Raw genomic sequence first — 25,424 nt, 5'->3', positions numbered from 1 at the left:
AAAGAAGCAAAACCCTGTCACAGAAGCGATGAATCCATCCAAGGTAAAGATTTCGATACATCAACAAACTATGTTTGCTTTTTCCCCAAACATTTAAAAAATAATTTGCCAGGGGTTTTCTTACAGACTGTCACTGATTTTTGCTCTCTGTTTTCACAGGTAAAATATAAAACCTCTGAAATAAAACGAACCTATTTGTATATCAAAATATTTGGAGGGGTTTCCTGTCATTTTTCAAAATTTACAAAATGTCAACTTTCAATTTGAAGTGGTGCAATTTTCAATCAAACACAGTTAAATAATAGGCCAGGGGTTTCCTTACGGGTGGCGAACCCTCAAAATATAAAACCAAATAGTTGGGGGCTTGTTTTTCAAAACTTATAAATCACCTTATATGAAGTGGCGCATTTTTCAATGAATAAACCAGTCAAAAAATAGGCCTCCTCATCAGTAAGACATCTCTGTGGCATCAGGTCATCATCGTTGTCCTCATCGCCGGTGGTGATTTCATCTCCTTGTTCCAGTGAGCTCTTGTCTTGAGATCTATAAGTGTAGACTGATCCGAAGATGTTGATTCTCTTCAGGAGTACTCAATCTCTTGATGCCTGTAAATATAAAAAAATATATAAAAAAATTACTTTTACATAAAAAAATGAACCTTTGACCCTAACCATCCTGTGGTCGATATCACAAATGGTTAGAAAGATGAAATAAAACAGTGAAAGTTTCAGCAAAATATTTCTACTTGCTTAGAAAACAGAAAGAAGCAAAACCCTGTCACAGAAGCGATGAATCCATCCAAGGTAAAGATTTCGATACATCAACAAACTATGTTTGCTTTTTCCCCAAACATTTTAAAAAATAATTTGCCAGGGGTTTTCTTACAGACTGTCACTGATTTTTGCTCTCTGCTTTCACAGGTAAAATATAAAACCTCTGAAATAAAACGAACCTATTTGTATATCAAAATATTTGGAGGGGTTTCCTGTTATTTTTCAAAATTTACCAAATGTCAACTTTCAATTTTAAGTGGTGCAATTTTCAATCAAACACAGTTAAAAAATCGGCCAGGGGTTTCCTTACGGGTGGCGAACCCTTTGTCACTGAATTTTTGCTCTTCTGTTTTCAGAGTTCAAAATATAAAACCAAATAGTAGGGGAGCTTGTTTTTCAAAACTTATAAATCACCTTATATGAAGTGGCGCATTTTTCAATGAATAAACCAATCCAAAAATAGGCCTCCTCATCAGTAAGACATCTCTGTGGCATCAGGTCATCATCGTTGTCCTCGTCGCCGGTGGTGATTTCATCTCCTTGTTCCAGTGAGCTCTTGTCTTGAGATCTATAAGTGTAGACTGATCCGAAGATGTTGATTCTCTTCAGGAGTACTCAATCTCTTGATGCCTGTAAATATAAAAAAATATATAAAAAAATTACTTTTACATAAAAAAATGAACCTTTGACCCTAACCATCCTGTGGTCGATTTCACAAATGGTTAGAAAGATGAAATAAAACAGTGAAAGTTTCAGCAAAATAGTTCTACTTGCTTAGAAAACAGAAAGAGGTTCTACTTGCTTAGAAAACAGAAAGAAGCAAAACCCTGTCACAGAAGCGATGAATCCATCCAAGGTAAAGATTTCGATACATCAACAAACTATGTTTGCTTTTTCCCCAAACATTTAAAAAATAATTTGCCAGGGGTTTTCTTACAGACTGTCACTGATTTTTGCTCTCTGTTTTCACAGGTAAAATATAAAACCTCTGAAATAAAACGAACCTATTTGTATATCAAAATATTTGGAGGGGTTTCCTGTCATTTTTCAAAATTTACAAAATGTCAACTTTCAATTTGAAGTGGTGCAATTTTCAATCAAACACAATTAAAAAATCGGCCAGGGGTTTCCTTACGGGTGGCGAACCCTTTGTCACTGAATTTTTGCTCTTCTGTTTTCAGAGTTCAAAATATAAAACCAAAAAATAGGGGGCTTGTTTTTCAAAACTTATAAATCACCTTATATGAAGTGGCGCATTTTTCAATGAATAAACCAGTCAAAAAATCGGCCTCCTCATCAGTAAGACATCTCTGTGGCATCAGGTCATCATCGTTGTCCTCGTCGCCGGTGGTGATTTCATCTCCTTGTTCCAGTGAGCTCTTGTCTTGAGATCTATAAGTGTAGACTGATCCGAAGATGTTGATTCTCTTCAGGAGTACTCAATCTCTTGATGCCTGTAAATATAAAAAAATATATAAAAAAATGAACCTTTGACCCTAACCATCCTGTGGTCGATTTCACAAATGGTTAGAAAGATGAAATAAAACAGTGAAAGTTTCAGCAAAATAGTTCTACTTGCTTAGAAAACAGAAAGAGGTTCTACTTGCTTAGAAAACAGAAAGAAGCAAAACCCTGTCACAGAAGCGATGAATCCATCCAAGGTAAAGATTTCGATACATCAACAAACTATGTTTGCTCTTTCCCCAAACATTTAAAAAATAATTTGCCAGGGGTTTTTTTACAGACTGTCACTGATTTTTGCTCTCTGTTTTCACAGGTAAAATATAAAACCTCTGAAATAAAACGAACCTATTTGTATATCAAAATATTTGGAGGGGTTTCCTGTCATTTTTCAAAATTTACAAAATGTCAACTTTCAATTTGAAGTGGTGCAATTTTCAATCAAACACAATTAAAAAATCGGCCAGGGGTTTCCTTACGGGTGGCGAACCCTTTGTCACTGAATTTTTGCTCTTCTGTTTTCATAGTTCAAAATATAAAACCAAAAAATAGGGGGCTTGTTTTTCAAAACTTATAAATCACCTTATATGAAGTGGCGCATTTTTCAATGAATAAACCAGTCAAAAAATCGGCCTCCTCATCAGTAAGACATCTCTGTGGCATCAGGTCATCATCGTTGTCCTCGTCGCCGGTGGTGATTTCATCTCCTTGTTCCAGTGAGCTCTTGTCTTGAGATCTATAAGTGTAGACTGATCCGAAGATGTTGATTCTCTTCAGGAGTACTCAATCTCTTGATGCCTGTAAATATAAAAAAATATATAAAAAAATTACTTTTACATAAAAAAATGAACCTTTGACCCTAACCATCCTGGGGTCGATTTCACAAATGGTTAGAAAGATGAAATAAAACAGTGAAAGTTTCAGCAAAATAGGTTAATTGGTTCTACTTGCTTAGAAAACAGAAAGAAGCAAAACCCTGTCACAGTAGCGATGAATCCATCCAAGGTAAAGATTTCGATACATCAACAAACTATGTTTGCTTTTTCCCCAACAATTTAAAAAATAATTGGCCAGGGGTTTTCTTACAGACTGTCACTGATTTTTGCTCTCTGTTTTCACAGGTAAAATATAAAACCTCTGAAATAAAACGAACCTATTTGTATATCAAAATATTTGGAGGGGTTTCCTGTTATTTTTCAAAATTTACCAAATGTCAACTTTCAATTTTAAGTGGTGCAATTTTCAATCAAACACAGTTAAAAAATTGGCCAGGGGTTTCCTTACGGGTGGCGAACCCTTTGTCACTGAATTTTTGCTCTTCTGTTTTCAGAGTTCAAAATATAAAACCAAAAAATAGGGGGCTTGTTTTTCAAAACTTATAAATCACCTTATATGAAGTGGCGCATTTTTCAATGAATAAACCAGTCAAAAAATCGGCCTCCTCATCAGTAAGACATCTCTGTGGCATCAGGTTGCATCGTTGTCCTCGTCGCCGGTGGTGATTTCATCTCCTTGTTCCAGTGAGCTCTTGTCTTGAGATCTATAAGTGTAGACTGATCCGAAGATGTTGATTCTCTTCAGGAGTTCTCAATCTCTTGATGCCTGTAAATATAAAAAAATATATAAACAAATTACTTTTACATAAAAAAATGAACCTTTGACCCTAACCATCCTGGGGTCGATTTCACAAAGAGTTAGAAAGATGAAATAAAACAGTGAAAGTTTCAGCAAAATAGGTTAATTGGTTCTACTTGCTTAGAAAACAGAAAGAAGCAAACCCTTTCACAGTAGCAAGGTAAAGATTTCGATACAACAAATTTGATTTCTTATTTCCAAACATTAAAAAAAAATTGGCCAGGGGTTTCCTTACGGGTGGCGAACCCCTTGTCACAGACTTTTGCTGTTTTCAAAGGTAAAATATAAAACCTCTGAAATGAAACGAACCTATTTGTATAACACAATATTTGGGGGGGCTTACGTTATTTTTCAAAATTTACCAAATGTCAACTTTTAATTTGAAGTGGCGCAATTCTCAATCAAACACAGTTAAAAAATTTGCCAGGGGTTTCCCAATGGGTGGCTAACCCATATCACTGAAGTTTGCTCTTCTTAAGAGTTAAATATAAAACCTCTGAAATAAAACTATTTCTAACCAAATATTTGGGGGGAGAGGGTAATTTTCAAAAACTACCAAATTATAAAAAAAAGTCGCCTTTTAAAATGAAGTTGTACATTTTTCAATCAAACACAGTTTAAAAATTGGCCAGAGGTTTCCCTATGGTTGGCGAACCTTTATCACTGAATTTTGCTGTTTCTTTCAAACAATTTCATGATTGACCAGAGGTTCCCCTACAGGTGGCAAACCCTTTACACTGATTTGTTTTTGTTTCTTTCCTGAAATAAAATAAAACGGTGAACTTAGATATTTTGGGGGTTATTTTCTAAAAAAAAAAGAAAATGAAATAAATCACCCAATAAATTTCATCTATTGTGCATCTTTTTTTTCATGAACCAATTTAAAAAATGGCCAGAGGTTTCCCTGTGGGTGGTGAACCCTTTTCACAGATTTTAATTGTACATCTTTTTTTTAAATATAAATAATGAAACCTCTGAAAGAAAAACAAAAACAAAATGTTTTGGTGATTATAGTATACACTAATTTGAATCCTATCCGTAAACGCGAATTCCGTTTTTTCTTAACCGGATATCCGCAAGGGGCGCGAATACCTTTTTATAAACCGGATAGTCCTGTAACTACAACCAAGTAACCGGATATTCTTTAATATCCGAATATCCGCGGACGTCGGGCGACAACTGATAGCAATGTTTTGTCTGAATCCTTATGAAACTTCTATTAGGACAGCATAAAACAGCATAAATTAAGTATTTAACTATGCTCACCTCCGTGAAGAGTTAAAACAATGACATTTCTGACGTAATTTGTTCAACATTACAAAAGTTTTCCTTCACGTAGAGTCAATCACGATCAAAAGAAAAAGCAAATCGCCATATTTAAATTAGATCCAGTTATTTTTATGAATGAACCGAGTGACACTGTGTAAAACTAATATCAATCCGCCTATAAGATCTCATTCACAAACGAACAGCGACCTCTAGCAGCAACATTAATTTTTTTTTTTTTTTTTAAATAGCGCCTGTAGCGGCGGGAAAAAATATTTGAATATCTGGTTAATTTCGGATAGTTGGCCAGCGATTAACCGAATACCAAATTTCACTAGTATACCCAATTAAACAACAATAAAGTACAAACATTTCTGTATGTAACCATTTTGGACATTTCTTAAGTGTTTCACTCACCAGTGGTCCAAGGTCTTTCTGGCCGACGACCTCGTGACGACCTTCAACATTCTTGCGAGAGTTGAGATGCAGGTTTGAATGATAGACCACACCATGTAATGCAGCTGTAATGAGAAGGAAGACCAAAAGTGACTTTTCATTCATTCAAAAAAATGCTGTCTGTGCTAATGATAGTGATATGCGGTCACCGTAGCCCTTGTACAGTGGCACTGACTGACGTCCTGGGTATAAAGGTTCTTTACAATGCGAACACAAGTTACTTTTTACCTGATTTGAGAAGCTGAAATTCCGTTCATATATTCATAGTGTCCCTCACTATATTCTCAAAGAGTTCACAGCTGACAAATAAATCCACGGAAGAAATTATATCCGAAAATATGTTCTGCACTAGCGAAGTTCTGCACTAGCGATGTTGATCATCGTGTACCAATTGATGGTGTGAGCCCAAGTGCGCATGGCTTTGAGTACAGTGCATTATCTTGCCGCTATTCGCCGTCAAAACAGGGTAGGTGCCGTTAACTTGCCTTCAACACCTCCAATATACATTTTAAAATCCAGAAGGCATAAAATCTTCTAGCTCAAATAGAATATTTTATAAATTTCAGGTTGAATTTCGGTTACAATAACAATTTCTTGTAAAAAAAATTAAAATAATTCTAAGCGTGCAGCAAAAATGCCGGCTTCTTGCTTTTTCACATTTGCTTCTTGTACATGTGCGGACAACAGAGGGCGCTCTCCCGCACGTGTATATTTTTTTCCTTGGGACGGTTAGCATGCACTAATTTATGGTAAAAAGTTGCCTCATTTGTCCTAGGAAAAAAATACGCTTCCGGCTCATGGAGTCTTGGCACAAGACGTCAATGCTCGGTATCGCATAGTTCTGAGCTTTGTATAAATTGATCACCAACTATTATCCAGCTGCTTAGTGTTTGTTGACAGGGATTTGGCTGCAAATAGTAGGCCCCCAGTGATCAGTGCAAGAAAGTGTTTACATGGAAGTTAGTGCACGAAGTGGGATCGGAACACGCTAATTTCAATTTTCTTTTCACAAAATATTAACACCAAAGGAGAAAATTCAACAGTTTTAAATAATGCGAACTTTGAGTTCCAACTACAAGGAACATGTGAGTAAAAGTTCAGACTCCCGAGTACGGTAGAAATATTTTTAACAGATTTATGAAAAATTTTCGCAATGGTACGGGACCTTTATACCCTGGACTCCGTCGCGTTGCCTGCAACGGAGGAGTCCAACCTGGGCTAGCGGTCACCGCTGAGTGATACAAAGAGAAAAAAAATTCACTGATAATATTAATAAACACAATTTCACACCCACAAGTGTTACAGTTTGTTGAAAATCTGTGAATGAAAGGAATGTAATTTTAACTTTAAAAAAATTGAAAAAAAACGTGTTTTAGTTGATTTTGAAATCATGAGTGCCCGGCACCAGCAGGTTGCACAGCACAGACCATGCCTCATCATAAGATTTGAAAATCTGAAGCATTCATTTAAAAAAAACAGACAAGTCAGACAGTCAATGGGGATAATTGAAAAGTTTCCGGACGGCGCCACCACTTTTTTATTCGATATGAAATAATATAGTATCTAATTTACCTCAATGAGATATCCCTTTTTGTAAGAATGAGTGAAAAGGTAGTGGCGCCATACGAAAAGTTATCCGGGATAACTTTCCATATGGCACCATCACTCATTTGGAAAACTTTCCGTATGGCGCCACCACTTTTTGCTTCGAAATAAAATAATAACGTATCTAATTTACCTGGTTGATATATCCTTTTTTGTAAAAATGAGTGAAAAAGTGGTGGCGCCATACAGAAAGTTATCCACTCATTTTTACAAAGGGATATTCTCATTGAGGTAAATTAACCGATATAATGTAAATTACAAATTAATATTGAAATTAATAGTCTACTATTTTATTTATAAATGTTTGTTTTTTTTTACGAAAAAACAAAAACAAAAAAAAACAAAAAATTGAGCTGAATTTGCATTAATGTATTTAATATACAAAGTCTGAGTGTTGCGATCATGCATCAGCCTCCTCCCCCACCGCCTCCTTGACCACGTCCCGACCCCGCCTACCCCTTATATAAATAACGCACAAGTCAAGGGGGTTATCACACACAACTTAACAAGCTCCGGTTTCCACAATAAATATATATATTCCAAACTTACTTTTTGCATTTACTTTGTGAGGACATGTCTTGCATTTCATAACTACCGTTCCTTATCAGGAAACGGTAAAATGGAGCCAAATTGCGGGCAAAATTGTCTCGAAGAAGCAAGTGACTCCTCTCCGTCCATGTTTTTGAAAAATTCTGATACCGCATGCGTTTCTGAATAGGACACACGTGATTTATCAAGCTTGACTTCATCAATACGTTCAGCGTTGAATTTGGTTTAGGGTATCTGACTAGGTATTAAAATAGGAATCGCGCCCTCTGTCGGCGGATTGTAGAGTCTCCCGCGCTAAGTTAATGAGGTGTATTTATTAATTGATGCACCTGCTGGGTGATTTTGATTAATTCTGGTTGAAAATACCAAGCGCAACAGATAAACAATGAAATTAAACAAACATTATCCCCAAAATGAACCACACCACATCACTATCTAAGAGATATAAATAAAAATCGCTTTAAATTGTTTAAAATAATCCCTAGAACATTACAAAAGTTGTCACTCACAAAGATGTAAAAAAACAAAGAAACAATAATATTATATGATTTTGTTTAACCATGATTATGCTAAAAAAGGGAAAGGTTTTGTCCCTTTCTTTTTTTATGTTTAAATGGTCTTTTCATGGGTGTCCTCAAATTAATTTTGTCATTTTTAACCACAGGGGTAAGTTTACATAATAATAAAAAACAGGAGGGGCGTAACAAGTTAATTTAGTTGCTGCTGAGGGATTAGCGAATTGTTTTTGGTTTGAAGTTTCTAATTCTAGATTCGCTCGCAATTCTTGGATATTTTAACTAGATTTGGTGAGAGCAGACAAGTGAAGGAGACCGTTGCAAATACGCCTAAAATCAAGCAATAACATTTTGATGTCACAAACTTCCATCCTGCGCCTCTTGAATTTCACCCACTGTTTGTAGCAAATTTTCCCCATAATTATTATAGTTAGATAATAAATAAGTTCGATGTAGAAAGTACATCGATGGCACCATGAATGGAGGACCTCCGTGATGGCGTTTAATGAGCGTTAAAGACAGTGGACAATATTGGTAATTACTCAAAATAATTATCAGCAAAAAAACCTTAATAATAATAATAAATAATAATTTATTTTTAATATAGCATCTTACATAACAAATCTCAAAACGCTGTACAGTGTTTTACATTTTATAAACATTAAGCTAAAAAGAGTAGGCAAAATACAGCAAAATTACATTGTACAATAAGAACGACAAAAAGCAACCAATGACAAACACCAATCTGAGACAATCAACAAAATTATAACACCATAGAATAGGCAATGAAAAAACAAATGTAAAAAGTTAGAGTTACCTTACTTGATAGTAATAGGGAGAGGTTGCTAGTAAAAAACATTGTCAGAAACGGCTCCCTCTGAAGTGATGTAGTTCTCGAGAAAGAAGTACTTTTCCACGAATTTGATTTCGAGACCTCAGATTTAGAATTTGAGGTCTCGAAATCAACCATCTAAACGCCTACAACTTTGTGTGACAAGGGTGTTTTTTCTTTCATTATTATCTCGCTACTTCGACGACAGTTTTGTTATTTTATGCATATATTGTCTTTGACAATAATTACCAATAGTGTCCAGTGTCAGCCAAGTCATGAACCCAAAGCTACAAACGTACCTTTCTCCAGACATAAAAACTTTCAAAAAAAATTTGCACTTACCGCAGTTCAAGTAGTACAAAAATCATCTCCAAACACCAGCGGGCACTGCGGCGACCACGGTGTACTGGATAGTTCCATTGTGCGTGCAATCCAGAGCTGGGACACCGGTTCGAATCCTACCCGAACCAGGTAGACATGACTTTTACTGCTTGCACCAGTAATGGATTGGGGTCCGTCATATCTATCCCCAAATTAGGTGTGGATGATTTACTGTGCTGTGTGGGAGAGTAAAGGAGGGACCGGGATGGCAAGTCCCTGAAGGGTTCTAATGGGTGATCACCACGCTGGTTTCGGCTAGACTTTGAGTCCCCTGAAAGCCTGGTTGTCACTCTGACTAACTCTTTGCACAAATTTACTTTAACTTTATTTAACTTTAACACAACAACACCAAAATATTGAACAATATTAAACAATTCGAGCTACAAACTGAAAACAAAATTTGACAAGTAGGCCTACACTGAAGTCCTTGTAGACTTTTTCAAGCAAAATTTGACAAGTTCACAAGGCTATGATAGCCTTATGATTTTTTTTCAAGCGAAAAGTTCACAAGGCTAAGTTCACATGATAAAACGACTGGACTTTACCCCTTGTCGCTTTTTTCAATTTTGGGCTAAAATTTTATAAAACGACTGGACTTACGACTGGACTGTCATTTTTTTCCATTTTTGGGTTAAAATTTGGTAAAACGACTGTTTTTTTTCTTCATATTTTTGGTCCAAAATTGATAAAAATGCTTGAGATTTTGTCATTTTTTGCCCTCATTGAGGGCTCAATAAACATAGACTTACACCTTGGAAAAGAATCTGCTATGGGGGAACCCTTTGTAAATCTCTGAGGTTTTAATAATACAACCTGAAAATTCAGTGTTACTTTCGACAAATGTTTTCCTTTAATCAATCATTGGTGAATTTACAAATTGTGGCCTCTATTGAGTCCTACTTCTTTGCCTTACTACGGAAGAAAGACAAAGCTTGTGCTATAGAGTCCTCACTAACTACCTTAGCTCCAATCCCTCCTCGTCGGAAATCTTCTCCTTGGTTCGATTCCCCAGCCTGTCTTCCATGATCCTCAGATTTCTTGGACTCTAACGAAATCCCCTCTTCGGAAGTACTTGCAGACACACCCTGTCTCATGTTCCACTTTGCAGAATTACTTGGAGGAGCGAACTCCTGCAGCCGTTTTGACGTGCTAAGGGTGTCGTCGTAACTTTCCGTGGACGCAAACTTGCTCTTCTTTGGAGTTTGTCTCGTCGATGGCGTCATCCAGTTGTACTGCTGTGGAGGAGCAAACTCTTGAGGGCGCTCTTCACGTACTTGCTTCTTCACCCTGTCCCATTGCGACTCTTCTGTTTATAAATAAGAATTAGAAACATTTCAAACAAATTGTTAGTTTTAATTGAAAGCTACCTGATTATTAAAATCATACAAGTTCTTCAATATCTTAGGTTGACATCAGGGATGCGTTTTGGCGATCGAAACTAATACCTGTTTGAACTTACCATGAGTTGACCACTGGCCATTGACTAAAACAGTTATGAGTTACGACCGCCAAAACGCACCCCTGTTCTATAAAGCACTAGAACACCACATTCGGAGACCTCCCTCCCCCCCATAAAACACTGTTGCTTATTTTGATTGTCGCAGAACTGTGTATTGAGCGAGTTGCGAATACTTATGACTCCGCGGTAGTACAGTTTATTATGATCCTTTAAGCTAAAGTAGTTGTCCCAGCCTATTTTCTATACCATCCGCTTAGGTAATAGTTAATAAGCAGGACAGTTTTTTTCAGAACTGAGACGTCTCCCGAACACCAGAACAATCTACTCCGCGGTAGTAGAATAAAGCAAGACAGTTCTCTAAGAACAAACTCTACTTGGCAAGTAGATACACACATGGTGTTACCGCAAACCTAATTATATACTTATAATTTGAAGCCATTTTAAAAACAAAAATATGTGCGCACACGCGGGGCCAGATTGAACTGCACATTGATATGTGCTACATTTGGACTAACAATTTGGTTCAGCATGCAACACCGACCAAGAAGACGAGACGTCCCTCCATGCAATTTTCTCAAAACACAGCCCTGATACAATATTGTTATTGTGGTGTAAATTCCTTCTGAATCGTTTATTTCAGCAAAGAGGATGTGGAAGGTTTTAGGAAGGTTAGGTTCCAAGGGGCTGTGTTATACTCAACAGGCCTGTAGCTTTAAACGGATTCATGAATTACTGTACATATATGTGACCTGTCACAACGAAATGAGCTATAAGTCGCATTGTGCCATTTCCCATTACAGTCGGTCAAAGTAAAATCTTTCTCATTAGATAAGTGAGAACTCTCTTGTTTCCACAAGCTCTGTCGGCTTAGAGGATTATTGTTACCCCAAGTGTGAAAGCTCTTAATCTGCAGAATTCAGAAATGTGAATAGCTAATTTATTTTAAAGGAACACGTTGCCTTGGATTGTTCGAGTTGGTCTTTGAAAAGCGTTTGTAACCGTTTGTTATAAAATGCATATGATTATATAGAAAGATATTTTAAAAGTAGAATATAATGATTCACACAAGTATCACTCGAAATTGCATGGTTTTCCTTTGACCTCGTCGACAAACACGGTCGGACATTTATTGACTCCCATAAATGGCCGACCGTGTTAGTTCGCATAGTGAAATGAAAACCACGCAATTTCATGTGTGTGGATCATTGTATTCTACTTTTAAAACATCTTTCTAATCATATGCATTTTATAACAAACGGTTACAAACGCTTTTCAAAGACCAACTCGACCCATCCAAGGCAACGTGTTCCTTTAAATTCTGACTTTAAGCTCATTTTGTTGTGACAGGTCACGTGCCCTCCCTCGTTATCATATCTACGCCGAGTGCACGCAAACATGCAGGTGAGAGTTCATGATACCATGTACAGCCACAGGTCTGCTTTGATCAAGAAACAGCCCCTTTAATCACAAGAGTCTGAAATCCTAACTCTCTACAAGGTTTAGTGCATGTTCTTCTTTTACCATGTTAACACGGTTCATCAACATACAATACATGACATGGTTTCATCGGAAGAGAGGGGACAGTAAAACAAAGGAACTCAAAACGAGCAATGCTGTCCTCGCACTGGACTCCTTCGTATTTTTATATCCTTCCTTTTTTCTCATGCTGTTATGGAGAGCTTTTAGTTAGAGGGACAAAGGAAAGTCCTCACAAAGATAGCGACAAATTGATGTATGTTTCTACAAAAACAAGTTCCCATTGGACTGTTTTTGGTTTTTAAAAGTACCGCAACTTCTCTGTAGAATGACATAATTTTAACAGAGAAGTTGCGGTACTTCCAATGGGGATGCATGATAAACTGACCCTCCGCAACTGTAATGTAAAACTAACAGGCGGAAAGAGGGCGCAGAGGACTTCCGCACAGCCACTGTAACTTATCTAGAAAGTCCAATGGGAACAGCTCCTCGCTGTAAACCTACCGCGACCACGCTGTAAAACGCTATGTAAACGTTGCGGAATTTAAGTCTAGGTGGGAACGCACTGTAGAATTACTCAAGAGCCAGTCACAGTAAATTTCCACGTGGCAGCTAAAGGAAAACTTCAATGAGAACATGGCTTTAATGTACTGCGAGTCTAATACTTTGCTTGAGCTTTCCGCATCAAGAAAACGACACCAAACGTCGAAAGAAGAGAGAGCAGATGAAGAAGAGTACCCTACCTTTTCCGATATCCCAAGGTCTCGCCGGCGCCGTCTTGCTCAGCCTCTCTGCTAACCTCTTTTCATCCTCCTCCTTCTGTCTCCGTCTCGCTGACACCGCCTCCTCCTTTATCCTCGCATCTTCCTCCTCCTCCTGATGGTCCTTACCGCCCTCCTCCTCAACTATCTCCCCCTTGGCTCTCTTACGCTGCTTCACTTTATCCAGTCGGGCCTTTAGGGCCGCTTTGCGTTTCGCTTTCAGCTGTTCACTCTTGGTTCTCTGATCAAGCGTCTGAAAAAAAAGAAACGATCGCACAAAACGATATTTCAACTGTATTCTTGAAAAAACATCTGTATCAATGTGCATTTGGAACTTTTAAGCTTGATTTCTCACACCGAGGCCAACTGGGGTAAATTTCACAAAGGGTTAGGACTTTTCCTAACTAAGGACTAGTCCTAGAAGATATTACAAACTGACGAGTAACTCGTCCTTACTCGAGATAAAGTCAAGTCTTAACTCTTTGTGAAATCCACCCTTGGTCTTACGAACTTCATTAGAGCGTTACTTGAGTTGTGGACATCCTACCACTAAAAATAAAACAGTTTTGAACAGAGCAGAGTGTCCTCTTAAGCTTCATGTATTTACATGTAACTAAAACATTATCCATTTCACTGTGTAATGGTTTTTCCCTGATCGCATCTAATTTATTCCATGATGGGAGGTTAGTGTTGGTTTTGAAAAGAACTGGTGGTTGACAATCGTTGAGTTGTCAACCAACGGTTCTTCTCAGAACCAACTCTACTCAGAAGAGATTTACACATGCTGCTAACACAAACCTCATAAAGGCACTGGACACTATTGGTAATTGTCAAAGTCAGTGGTGGGTTGTAGTGGGATATGGGTTGTGGGCTCTAGACTAAAGGCCCGGTCCCACTGCAGCGATAACGAGAACGATAGCGATCACGACGCAAAGAGAACGCGTTCTATTGCTTGAGTTGCTCCACGCAGAATACGCACACGCTCATTCAACCAATAGAATGCGTTCTCTTGGCGTCGTTCTTGTTATCGTTCTTGTTATCGCTGCAGTGGGACCGGGCCTTAAGGGGCTATGGGCTGTGGATTGCGAGTTGTGAGCTGTGGGTTGTGACGCCTACCCCAGTGCTTACCCACAAGGTACCGTACAAACCAGTAAGGCTGCAGAGAAAACATCACCTCAACTATTTTCCCATAAAAATGTACCCCCACTTACACCATGCAAATCTCCACACTAATTTTTGAATGAGTAAATAAAGGTATTGTGTACCAATATAGTTTACTATCTCACAAGTCGAAAATAAAACTTGATCGACTGTAAATGAGCTCTTACTTTTAGCGACACAAAAATCACTTCATCTTATTACCTCGCCTCTAAGATGACTCAACATCTCCATCTGACTCTGTCTCTCTCCCTCATCCTTTGAGAAGTCAAAGTAGCCGACGCCCATCTCTCTCACCTCTGAACAAATACAACATTAAGATGAAAATGGACACACAAAAAAAGGTTATCACTCTCAAGAAAAATATGTTTGAATCTTGTATTAACCACTTTTCTGTGATCACTTTGCACTATTTTAATTTATAACACACCTCTTGCTTGTTCTGCATTCTGGTTGGCTAGAACACAGTCACGTGGGATGAACTTATATAGTCTAGTGCTCGCGCGCGCGTGTTTGCGGGAACTAGTGCCCGAGCGGGCACTAGTCTTTGAAAATAGTGAACTTGAACCGTGAACAGCAACTACAAAATGTTCTTTCTTTTCCAGATTTCTGTTCTTATTTCACATTTAAAACCGAGCTGTGTTATAAAACACATATTGACTGGCATAATTCGGTAACTAGTGTACGTCTATCCCCCCTCGGGCCTGTGAGTGACCAGAAGAGGGGCCTATTTCCCTCGGCCTTCGGCCTCAGGAAATAAATCCCTCTTCTTACCATCAAACTTGAGGTTCTGGTAGTGAAGAGGGCCCGGACCTCGGCTCCTCATTTCTTCCTCCTCGGCCTCCCATTTCTTCCTCATCATCTCCCGATGCATGTCACTAGAGAGAAGATCTGGCAGTGCCTCTTGCTTCATAGCTTTCTCCTTGTCGTCCTTCTCTCTACGATATGCAAAACAAAAACAGGTAAAGTCAAGCATCACATCTCCACCCGCCACTAGAGGGCGGTAGTCCTATCCATCATAGACAATACTGGGGCGCGCGCATATATCTTGGAATTAGGTGCATTGTGGTCTAGCTGGTGATCAAATTTGATCCATATCTATCCCAGAATGCACCTCATTCAACAGTCTGCGCTTGCGCAATGGTATTTTCAAATACCCATTGCGCAAGCGCTAATTGTTGAATGAGGTGCATTCTGGTCTAGCTGATCCCTAGCTAGACCAGAATGCACCTAAATCAACGCCTAACGTGCGTGCCCAAGTATTTGTGACAAGGTCTATGCCTAACTAAACAGTTGAATTAAAGCTCATATAGAAGTCTCAATCCTCTATGGCCACATGCCAACAGATATTATCACTAGAGAGAAAATCTGGAGGTGATTCTTGCTTCATAGCTTTCTATTTGTCTTCCTTCTCCCTGAGAATTTTCAAACAAAAACAGGTAGAGTTTAAAGGTGGTGTTAGCGCTGGTGATGACTAGAGCAGACTAGACAAAATGTTGAGACACTGTTGAAGTGCAGTGAGTCATGCGACGATCGAGACCTACATTAGACCAAGTCCTCCTCTCTGAAACCAAGACTTAAGCCCGGTTCATACTTCCTGCGAATGCGAAGCGAATTTGACGTCACACCCTCCTTTGCGCAGCGATTATTCGCAAGGGAGTAGAGCAGAGTTCAACTGCTGCGAATTGTTCGTTGCGAATTTGTGACGTCAAGATTTGCTTCGCAATCGCATTCGCAGGAAGTATGAACCGGGCTTAAGACCTCCCTCCAAGATCAATATCAAGAACCTTTGTATGAGAGAGATTGGTTGTTGCCAGCTTGGTGTTTATACATGTATCCCCTTGTGGGAGTTTGCTGAGTTCCCTTGATGGGAAGATCATCTAAACAAACAAACAAACAAACAAACAAACACGACCTTTATTTTAAGATCAAATCCAAGACAAAGACCCTCCCTTCGAAATTGAGACCAAGACTGAAACCTTCCCTCCAAATTCGAGGCAAAGACCAAGACGTACAATGAAACCTCCAAGAATGAGACCTAGACCACGACATTCGCTTTGTTTAACAATCAATGTTAATATGGACTTACTTGAATGCCTGAGGATTAAGACGTTTATCCATGTTGATTAGCTCGGGAAGATCTTTCTTCATACAGCGTCTTGAGCGTCCTAAAGTGTCCACATAGTCCACCCTGAGAAGAAGAAAAGAAAAGACAAGGACAATTTCACAAGCGTACAAGCCCCTCTAAAAGTGCATAAAGAAAAATGTTGGATTTTATTCACACTTTTCTACATAGAGATACTCGGATATAAATTAAAAGTCCCAATGCCTCGACCCAACACCCCAGATGATTTCCTCACCATTGGTCTTCAGAGTCGACTGGGCCAGGTACATCCGTGGCTCCCATCTCATACTCCGGCCCCGCCCTTGCTGCCGCCTCCTGTTTCCCCCCTCCCCCCTCCCTGGATGATTTCCTCACCATTGGTCTTGAGGGTTGACAGGGCCAGGTACATCCGTGGCCCCCATCTCATACTCCAGCCCCGCCCTTGCTGCCTCCTGTTTTCCCCTCCCCCTCCCTGGATGATTTCCTCACCATTGGTCTAGAGGGTCGACTGGGCCATGTACATCCGTGGCTCCCATCCCATACTCCGGCCCCGCCCTTGCTGCCTCCTGTTTCCCCCCTCCCCCCTCCCTGGATGATTTCCTCACCATTGGTCTTCAGAGTCGACTGGGCCAGGTACATCCGTGGCTCCCATCTCATACTCTGGCCCCGCCCTTGCTGCCTCCTCTTCCTCCTCCTTGAGTCTTCTCTTCTCCTTCATGTCACCGATGGCCTTCTTCTCAAAGTCCACCAGGAAGTGATCTGCAGCATCGTCCTCTGTGTAAGACGGAATGTGACAAGATAACTACAAGAAGAATTTCAAACTTTGCATGGTGGAAGTACACATGTAACTAAGAGATGTTTGCGGTAACACCATACCATGTGGAAATCTCATTTCTTTTGGATATGGGGTAAGTTTGATCAGCGACCATTTTGTCAACTACTAGTCAGTTTTCCATGGTTACCTTTGCATAAAATACATCATGGTTACCAGGCAAAATCGCCCAATGGTCAACAATAGTCAACTTTAGTCCCTTGATCGAACTTGCTAAAGTATGCTCTGATCGTCTTCAGGAGAATGCCAGACTCTGTTGCAGCGTTTTCATGAAGATGATCGGAGCAGAAACGTTGAGTTGTTAACCACTGGTTCTTTTCAAAACCAACACTCGTAAAAAAAAAAAAAAGAAGAGGTTTACACATGGTGTTACTGCAAACTTCTCTTTAGTTATAAAGATAATAATAATAAAATTGAAGTATTATATAGCGCACATATCTACCAAATAAGGTACATGTACTCAAGGCACTAAGTATATACAAACTTTCAGAAAGATAGGTTATTGCAGTGATGGATTCTGAGACCCAATTACATGTAGTTAGCACCTTATATGGGTTTACAAGGTGCTATGGCGCAAACAGCAGCCTGAGCCAGGAACACTGAGGCGAACCCATTCTCTTTTCGATAAGTGCACTGGGTTCTTTTACATGCGTTACACAACGAACGGGACCTACCGCTTTAAGCCCCATCCGAAGTACGAAGCAATGGTTAAGTGTCACGGCTCGGGATTTGAACCCACACTCTGCTGATCGAGATAATAATCATCAGAAAATTTGCAGTGACACCAAGTAGATAATTTTCTTTGGAGTGATGGTGGTTCTGAGAAGAACCGGGGAAATTCAAAAATCACCTCAAGACATATCTATTTCGGAAACAATAGCCTCCAAACTTTTAGTTGTCTTGTGTCATTGTGTATTAGCAGAGTTCTCGTTTTTTGCGCCAGGAGTGTCATCATTGACAGGTATGGCTCCCTAGAAATGTTCATCATTATTATTATTGTTATTATTTGTACAATTGGCACACAACGGCACCGGAGTTTGCTCAACTGGAGGTTGCTGTAGACCACTATCATGCTGCCTCCATCTTGGTCATGTTCCTTGTATCGAATAACAATAATGAATGCTACTAATCATTTTGCATATAGGAACCAGACTATTTTGTTCTTCCAGCCTCGGTTTGGTTACATTGATATCAATGGGGAAAATTCAAGATGGCTGCACACCGTGATAAAGGTCTTTATACTGTACCAAAGTTTGCCCTGAACCAGAGTGGCAAGTTCATCCAGAGGCCAGAGGTTTAAGTCATGCTGTAGTTAAACCTTCCTTGTCAAACTAAAAATAAGTAAAACCTGGGTTACAATGGGTGTGTTCGATTAGCTTCCCCGGGTCGACCCCGTTCTGTCCCCGGTACAATCGAATAGCTTTGACGTCATTCCAGGGTCTCACCCACGTCAGCCCCCAAGTGGCTTGGGTCACATTGGGCTGGCCCGAGGTGCATGATCGTTCGATCAGCTCTTGTCAGGGGCTCATCCCAAATGAGCACCGCGGGATCGACCCAGGGAAGCTAATCAAACAAACCCTGTGTTCTGTTTCTAATCCTTGAAAGTGTGTTGACATCTGCTGTGTTTACAGATGGGCTCATAGCTCCGATTGGAATGGGTAGCGTTAAACGTCCCAAGTTTTGTTTTTAACTTTTTCAGGGACTAAAGCGTAAGTGTGCAACTCTTTTATTTACCTGCTGTCAGAATGGCTCCTTTTGACATCTGCTCATACAGCTTTGTCTTGGCCTCTAAGGCTTTCCTGAAAACACAACCACAGAAAAATAAGGGAATAAAAGAGTAGCGACTCATTCTTTCACAGCCGTTTAGAACCGGCAGTGTCTTGCCATGTGATAAAGGCCCGTGCCGAAGGCGTGGGCCTTTATCACACGACAACGAGGTTTTAAACAGCCGTGAAAGAACGAGTCACTACTCTTTTGTTCCCATTCATAAATGCCTTTTTGGTTAAAAGGCATAATAAAGTAAGAAACTCTGTAAAACTTATCCATTTCAGAAGTGCTTGAGCTCTTTATGTACACAATGTACACGTACGACATCCATGTGTTGCATTGTTATGACTGAGACGCCTCTATTTCCGACAGTTTCCGGCTCCGTTCGTGCGCAAGCGCGTATAGTCTTGGTGCAACACGCTCTTGTTTTCCTTTCACACACAGCGCGGTCAACTCACCGACTGCACCCGCATCGCCTGTAACAAGAAACATCTTGCACCAAGACTAGCGCGGAGTATCTGCTCACAACCGGTTATAAACACTGGTCATTATCAAAGGTTTAAACACCCCCACATGACGTGCTCTCCACCAATAGGAATAGCGAAACTGTCTGGAAGGTATTTATGAATAAAGCTTTAAAGGCATTGACACTATTGGTAATTTCTCAAACTAATTATTAGCATAAACCTTACTTGGTACTGAGTAATGGGGAGAGGTTGATAGTATAAAACATTGTGAGAAACGGCTCCCTCTGAAGTAACATAACTTTTGAGAAAAAAAACAATTTCTCATCAAAAAAAATAGGTTTCCAAATCAAGCATCTGAAAGCACACAACTTTGTGTGACACGGGCGTTTTTTTCTTCCATTATCCTCTGGCAAATTCGACGACCAAATGAGCTCAAATTTTCACAGGTTTGTTATTTTATGTATTATGTTGAGATACATGTACATCAAGTGAGAAGCCTGGTCTTTGACAATTACCAAAGGTGTCCAGTGTCTTTAAGCACTGTACACTCACTGTAAACAATGTATCAGAAATATCCACAGGCAAATCATTCAGGTAGGATTTTAACCCATGACCTTTGCATTGCAACCATGGCAACAGCAGATTATCCTAAAAAGATACATTTTGTCACAGAAATCGTGGAAACAGCATCTTGTTAACCATCCGGCCAACATGGTGCTATGTTAACAGAGTAGATCTCATAATTTGTTATTATTTATTTAAACGTAGTCCACATCCTTGCAGGAAAATTGTATGTTAAATCACCTTGAGTGTCACTGAGTGACAGATATGCGCTAACGTTATTACCGTAATATGCGCGCTATATAAGAAGCCACTATCTACAGTGCTTAAAACACATTGCAGTGTATTGGGTTAACAAATTATATTATTTATCGCCGATGCAAACTAACACTTGGAACAAAAGAATTCTCGATAGCTTTTTTGTTTTAAAACAGGGTTACCCCCTTTACAGTCCATGAGCATGTAGGCATGGGTATAATCCACTAGGAGCCTGGCTGGTAGAGCATAAAGCACTACCTTCCTACATGTAACTGTTAACAACACAAGACCACGGACGGCCACTTCAAGGATTGGGCTACACTGAAAGGAACACGTTGCCTTGGATCGGTCGAGTTGGTCTTTGAAAAGCATTTGTATCCATTTGTTGTAAAATGCATGATTAGAAACTTATTTTAAAAGTAGAATATAATGATCCACACAACTATCACTCGAAATTGCGTGGTTTTCCTTTTACCTCGCCGACAAACACGGTCGGCCATTTATGGAAGTCATGAAGTAAAGGGAAAACCACGCGATTTCGAGTCAAATGTGTGTGGATCATTGTATTCTACTTTTAAAACATCTTTCCAACCATTTGGATTTTATAACAAACGGTTACAAACACTTTTCAAAGACCAACTCGACCGAACCAAGGCAACGTGTTCCTCTAACCGATTTGGGCTATCGACCCAAATCAACTGTCACCAGGGGCACGTTGCCACCTACTCCTGGGGCTGAAACAGGGTTATCCCCTTCACCGTCCATAAGGATGTAGGCATGGGTATCATCCACAAGGAGCCACCTACTCCTAGGGCTGAAACAGGGTTACCCCCTTCACAGTCCATAAGGATGTAGGCATGGGTATCATCCACTAGGAGCATCCTACTCCTACGGCTGAAACAAGGTTACCCCCTTCACAGTCCCTAAGGATGTAGGTATGGGTATCATCCACTAGGAGCCACCTACTCCTGGGGCTGAAACAGGGTTACCACCTTCACAGTCCGTAAGGATGTAGGCATGGGTATCATCCACTAGGAGCCACCTACTCCTTGGGTTGAAACAGGGTTACCCCCTTCACAGTCCCTAAGGATGTAGGTATGGGTATCATCCACTAGGAGCCATCTACTCCTAGGGCTGAAACAGGGTTACCCCCTTCACAGTCACTAAGGATAATGGCATGGCTATCATCCACTAGCAGCCGCCTACTCCTAGGGCTGAAACAGGGTTACCCCCTTCACAGTCACTAAGGATAAAGGCATGGCTATCGTTCACTAGGAGCATGGCTGGTAGAGCAGGCTGACTCCCCATCCAATTTGAACACGTTGCCTCTGATCGGACGAGTTGGTCTATAAAAAGCGTTTGTAAACCGGTTTTTAAAAAAATACAATGGTTGGAACGATGTTTGAAAATTAGAATACAATGGTCCACACAAATTTGCCTCGAAATTGCGTGGTTTTCCTTTTACTGTGCGAACTAACACGGTCGGCCATTTATGGGAGTCAAACATTTTACTCCCCTAAATTGGTAAAAGGAAAACCGTGCAATTTCGAGGCATGTCTGTGTGGATCATTGTATTCTACTTTTACAACATCTTTCTAACCATATGCATTTTATAACAAACGGTTACAAATGCTTTTCTAAGACCAACTCGACCGATCCAAGGCAATGTGTTCCTTTATTTACCTTGATTTATCCAATGCATTTTCTTCTTCCGCTGTGAGAACTTTATCCTTCTCAGCTCGGGACTGGACTCCAGCATTCTTCTTGGTCCAGATACTTGCTTTCTGTAAGAGGGAAAAAAGGAAAGAAAAAGAAATGAAGACAAATTACCACGTGACGCTTTCAGTGCAAAGGTCGTACATGTACAATCTATTTTATGCATTCATAAAGTGTACCTCAAAAAGCTGGTCAGTTTAGGTTCAAAACGCAAACAACAGTGGGCACTGAAAGAGTTAAGGAAGCTGACTGCGTAAACTTTTTAAATAATTTGTAGTTCAACAAAGACAACTTTACTTGAGCAGGACTTGAAATTTTAACTTGAGTGTTATTCCTGGCTATACGGCTGACTGGCACCCCAAAAATAAAGATAATGACAAGACACGGAGACCGCCAAAAGTAGTGCTTAATGCCCAGTTGAAAGACGGGGTGCTGGCATGTTAATCTGGAGGTCACAGGTTCAATCCCACTCCAGTAATTAGTTTTTGTTCAACCTCAAAAAAAAAAAAAATTACTTTGATAAAAAATCGGTCAGATAGGGATGTCGGAAAATGGCAGGTCGGGGTGTCGGAACAAAGTGTGTAGCTTCAGCTCTTCTGAGGCCCAGCCTACCTTAGGAACAGGTTTAGCCTTGACTGTAGTGGAGTTCTGTTGAAGTCGTTCTTTGCGGAGTGCCTCTTGCTTCCGGAATAACTCCGCCTTCAAACCCACAAGCTGCAAAAGAAGAATTTAAGAGTACGCATTTATTAAAGTCCAATGACTTTTTTTAAATACAGCATGCTGTTTAAGTAGTGTGAACTTAGACAACAAAATTGGGGTGCTTCAAAAGCATGGAGGTAAAATTTGTGTCAGCCAGTGGGCCAAAATTGTAAGTGTGCTGAAATAAACTTTTGTCCACAAATACATGTTTCATTGCCAGATACACTACTTTGGCGGTAATATCCATAGCCCCACAACAGGGGAATGTGAATCAGCAGCAATCAGCGCGGAGTAAAACAGCGATAGGCATACGTACTTATTGACACAAAAGGAATATCCAATGAATAAAATCACGGCTTGTGATCATTTGTGAACATCATTCATTATTATAGCGCCAACGATGTTTATTGAGCGATATGAATTGGGTTAAAATTTTTATTAAAATAAAACCAGAGTAAACTGTTTTTAGTGATAAACTTCATAATAAAGTAAGAGGAGGTTATCTGCTGACTATGTCCTGAGTCTGTGTTCAGCAGGAGAGTTGCAATCATAATGTATTAATTTTAAACTGGTGCAGTGGTGGAAGCCACAGTGGAATTACATTCATCGAGATCGACACAGCATGACAGATCAACAACAACAAAACAATCACAACTTGAATTTCAAGAAAGAGGTCTTACCGAAGAAGAATTCACCTCTATTTTCTTGCCCGAGTTCATGTTTCCACTGAGCTGTGGTCTAGCTAGGATGAGTATCTGCAGGAAAACCACACTTTCAGATGTCCATGTGGCTATTGCTGCTAAAATACATATGTTGTTGGCAATCAAATTCAGTTCAAGGGGGCCGCCATCTTTAAATCTAAACCGCGGTATTGCATTTATCAACAATAGAGGGCGCTTTACGCCAAGAGCGGTGGTCAAGAGGAGGGGTAGACGGGACGGAAAAGGAGACCCAGTAGAGGACGCACGTCATGGACTTTGGTCGTGTGAATAAAACATGGCATGCATAATTCATGTTTGATGTCGGGTCAGATGTCAAATCGAAATCGAGGCAAAGAGGGTTAGGGTTAGGGTTAGGGTTAGGGTTGGGGTTAGGGTTGGGGTTAGGGTTAGGGAATGACCTGACCTAAATGTTTTATTCATATTACGGTGATGACGTAGGGTCCTCTACTGGGTCTCCTTTTCCGTCTACCGGTCAAGCGGTCGTGTAAAATTAAGTAATTGAGCCTAAAGGGGCGGGGCGGGGCGAGGCGGGGGGTGGCGAGGGTGGTCCTGAGACCACGCCCATCATATGTATATTCTTATACTTGGTCAACATTCAAGGACTCGAACTGGAGACAAATCTACCTGCTGTATTTCAAAACTTCAGCATTCCTTTTTGAAATTGCCAAAAATTATAACTTGAAAGAACCCTCATGAATCACCCTACCCTCCCACAAATTGATTTGCCCTTAAAGGGAAGGTACACGTTTGTTAATTACTCAAAACAAATATTAACTGAAAAACTGACTTGGTAACGAGCATTGGAGAGCTGTTGATAGTATAAAACATTGTGGGAAACAACTCCCTCTGAAGTAACGTGGTTTGTGAGAAAGAGGTAAATTCTTACTAAAATAATAAAAGACTTCTAGCTAGAAGTCTTTTATTCCTATCTGAAAGCACACAAATTTGTCAAATAAGGGTGTTTTTTCTTTCATCATTTTCTCGCAACTCCGATGACCAATTGAGCTAAAATTTTCACAGGCTTGTTATTGTCAATTACCAAACGTGTACAGTGCCTTTAAAAGGTTATAGAGCACTTGCGACACATTATAGGAGCTCTATCTGTTGTTAGAGGTGAAATACCAATGACTGCCATTCCAACAAGCAAATGTTTTGTTATACATAGTGATGACAATGGCCATTGTCTGCACTGATCTCAAAAGTTGCTTGCTGAAATGGCATCCAGTGAACATTTGAGAGCCCCCATCTTGAGCCTTCTGCACTTTTTGGTTGAGCCACACGCACACAAACACAAAATAAACTTAAGTGACAAAAATGCTTCATAATTTTCTAACAGTTTTATTTATGTACAACTATGTATTTTTACTAGGTCCACGTTCACCAAGGTTGTATGTAATAAAAATGCATTGATAAAATAATACAGCATGTAAAAATAATCATGGTATACTACAATGGAATTATTCACAAAAAGCCATATGCAGTCGAGATTCACCTAGTTATTACAGGGGTTGAGGTTTAAATAATTATTAGCGGTACCATATCTATGTTCCGTAACCCCTTTGTCATTACACACTGAATGTATTTTCCTTAACCCTACACACAAGGGTTTAGACTTGTGGACAAGTTGTTAATGGTCCAACGCGGTGAGATAGTCGAGTTGCAGCGGTGCTCTTGCCAGATCACTGATCGCGCAAGAGCAGTGATCTGGCGAGAGCACCACCGCAACTCAACTATCTCACCGCGTGGGACCATTAACGACTTGTCCACAAGTCTAACAAGGGTTTAGTGGAACAGATCAATGGTGGAACATCAGGGTTTCAGACCACAGAGCAGTCACTAAAAAAATTGTCAATCCTAAGTCTTTATAATAACAATAGCTTTTTATTATAACTCAAGTGACGCTCAAGACTCTTAAATTACAGTTTTTTTTCCCAAAAGTTAGGTGGGTCTACATTTTAAACTTTGAGACCT

The 25,424-nt window shown here is 39.8% G+C and overlaps 1 protein-coding gene and 1 long non-coding RNA gene across 2 annotated transcripts; both read right to left on the bottom strand.

Moving 5' to 3' along the window:
• Positions 1-3,802: 3,802 nt before the first annotated feature.
• Positions 3,803-7,771, bottom strand: LOC117297024. The gene is made up of 3 exons (XR_004519838.1): positions 7,746-7,771; positions 5,553-5,656; positions 3,803-3,836 (listed from the first exon to the last, which is right to left on the bottom strand). It is a non-coding gene; the product is annotated as an uncharacterized LOC117297024 (long non-coding RNA).
• Positions 7,772-10,118: 2,347 nt separating this feature from the next.
• On the bottom strand, positions 10,119-23,583 carry LOC117296653 (coiled-coil domain-containing protein 174-like). The gene is made up of 10 exons (XM_033779679.1): positions 23,412-23,583; positions 22,645-22,746; positions 22,000-22,100; positions 18,998-19,062; positions 17,037-17,205; positions 16,417-16,518; positions 15,102-15,265; positions 14,532-14,626; positions 13,152-13,422; positions 10,119-10,779 (listed from the first exon to the last, which is right to left on the bottom strand). The coding sequence occupies exons 1-10, from the start codon at positions 23,448-23,450 to the stop codon at positions 10,370-10,372; spliced, it is 1,518 nt and encodes a 505-aa protein (XP_033635570.1). The 5' UTR covers positions 23,451-23,583; the 3' UTR covers positions 10,119-10,369.
• Between the last annotated feature and the right edge of the window lie 1,841 nt (positions 23,584-25,424).

The sequence above is a fragment of the Asterias rubens genome, chromosome 11, assembly GCF_902459465.1.
Source record: "Asterias rubens chromosome 11, eAstRub1.3, whole genome shotgun sequence".
NCBI classification, from domain to species: Eukaryota; Metazoa; Echinodermata; class Asteroidea; order Forcipulatida; family Asteriidae; genus Asterias; species Asterias rubens.
This window is presented reverse-complemented; position numbering and strand designations above follow the sequence as displayed.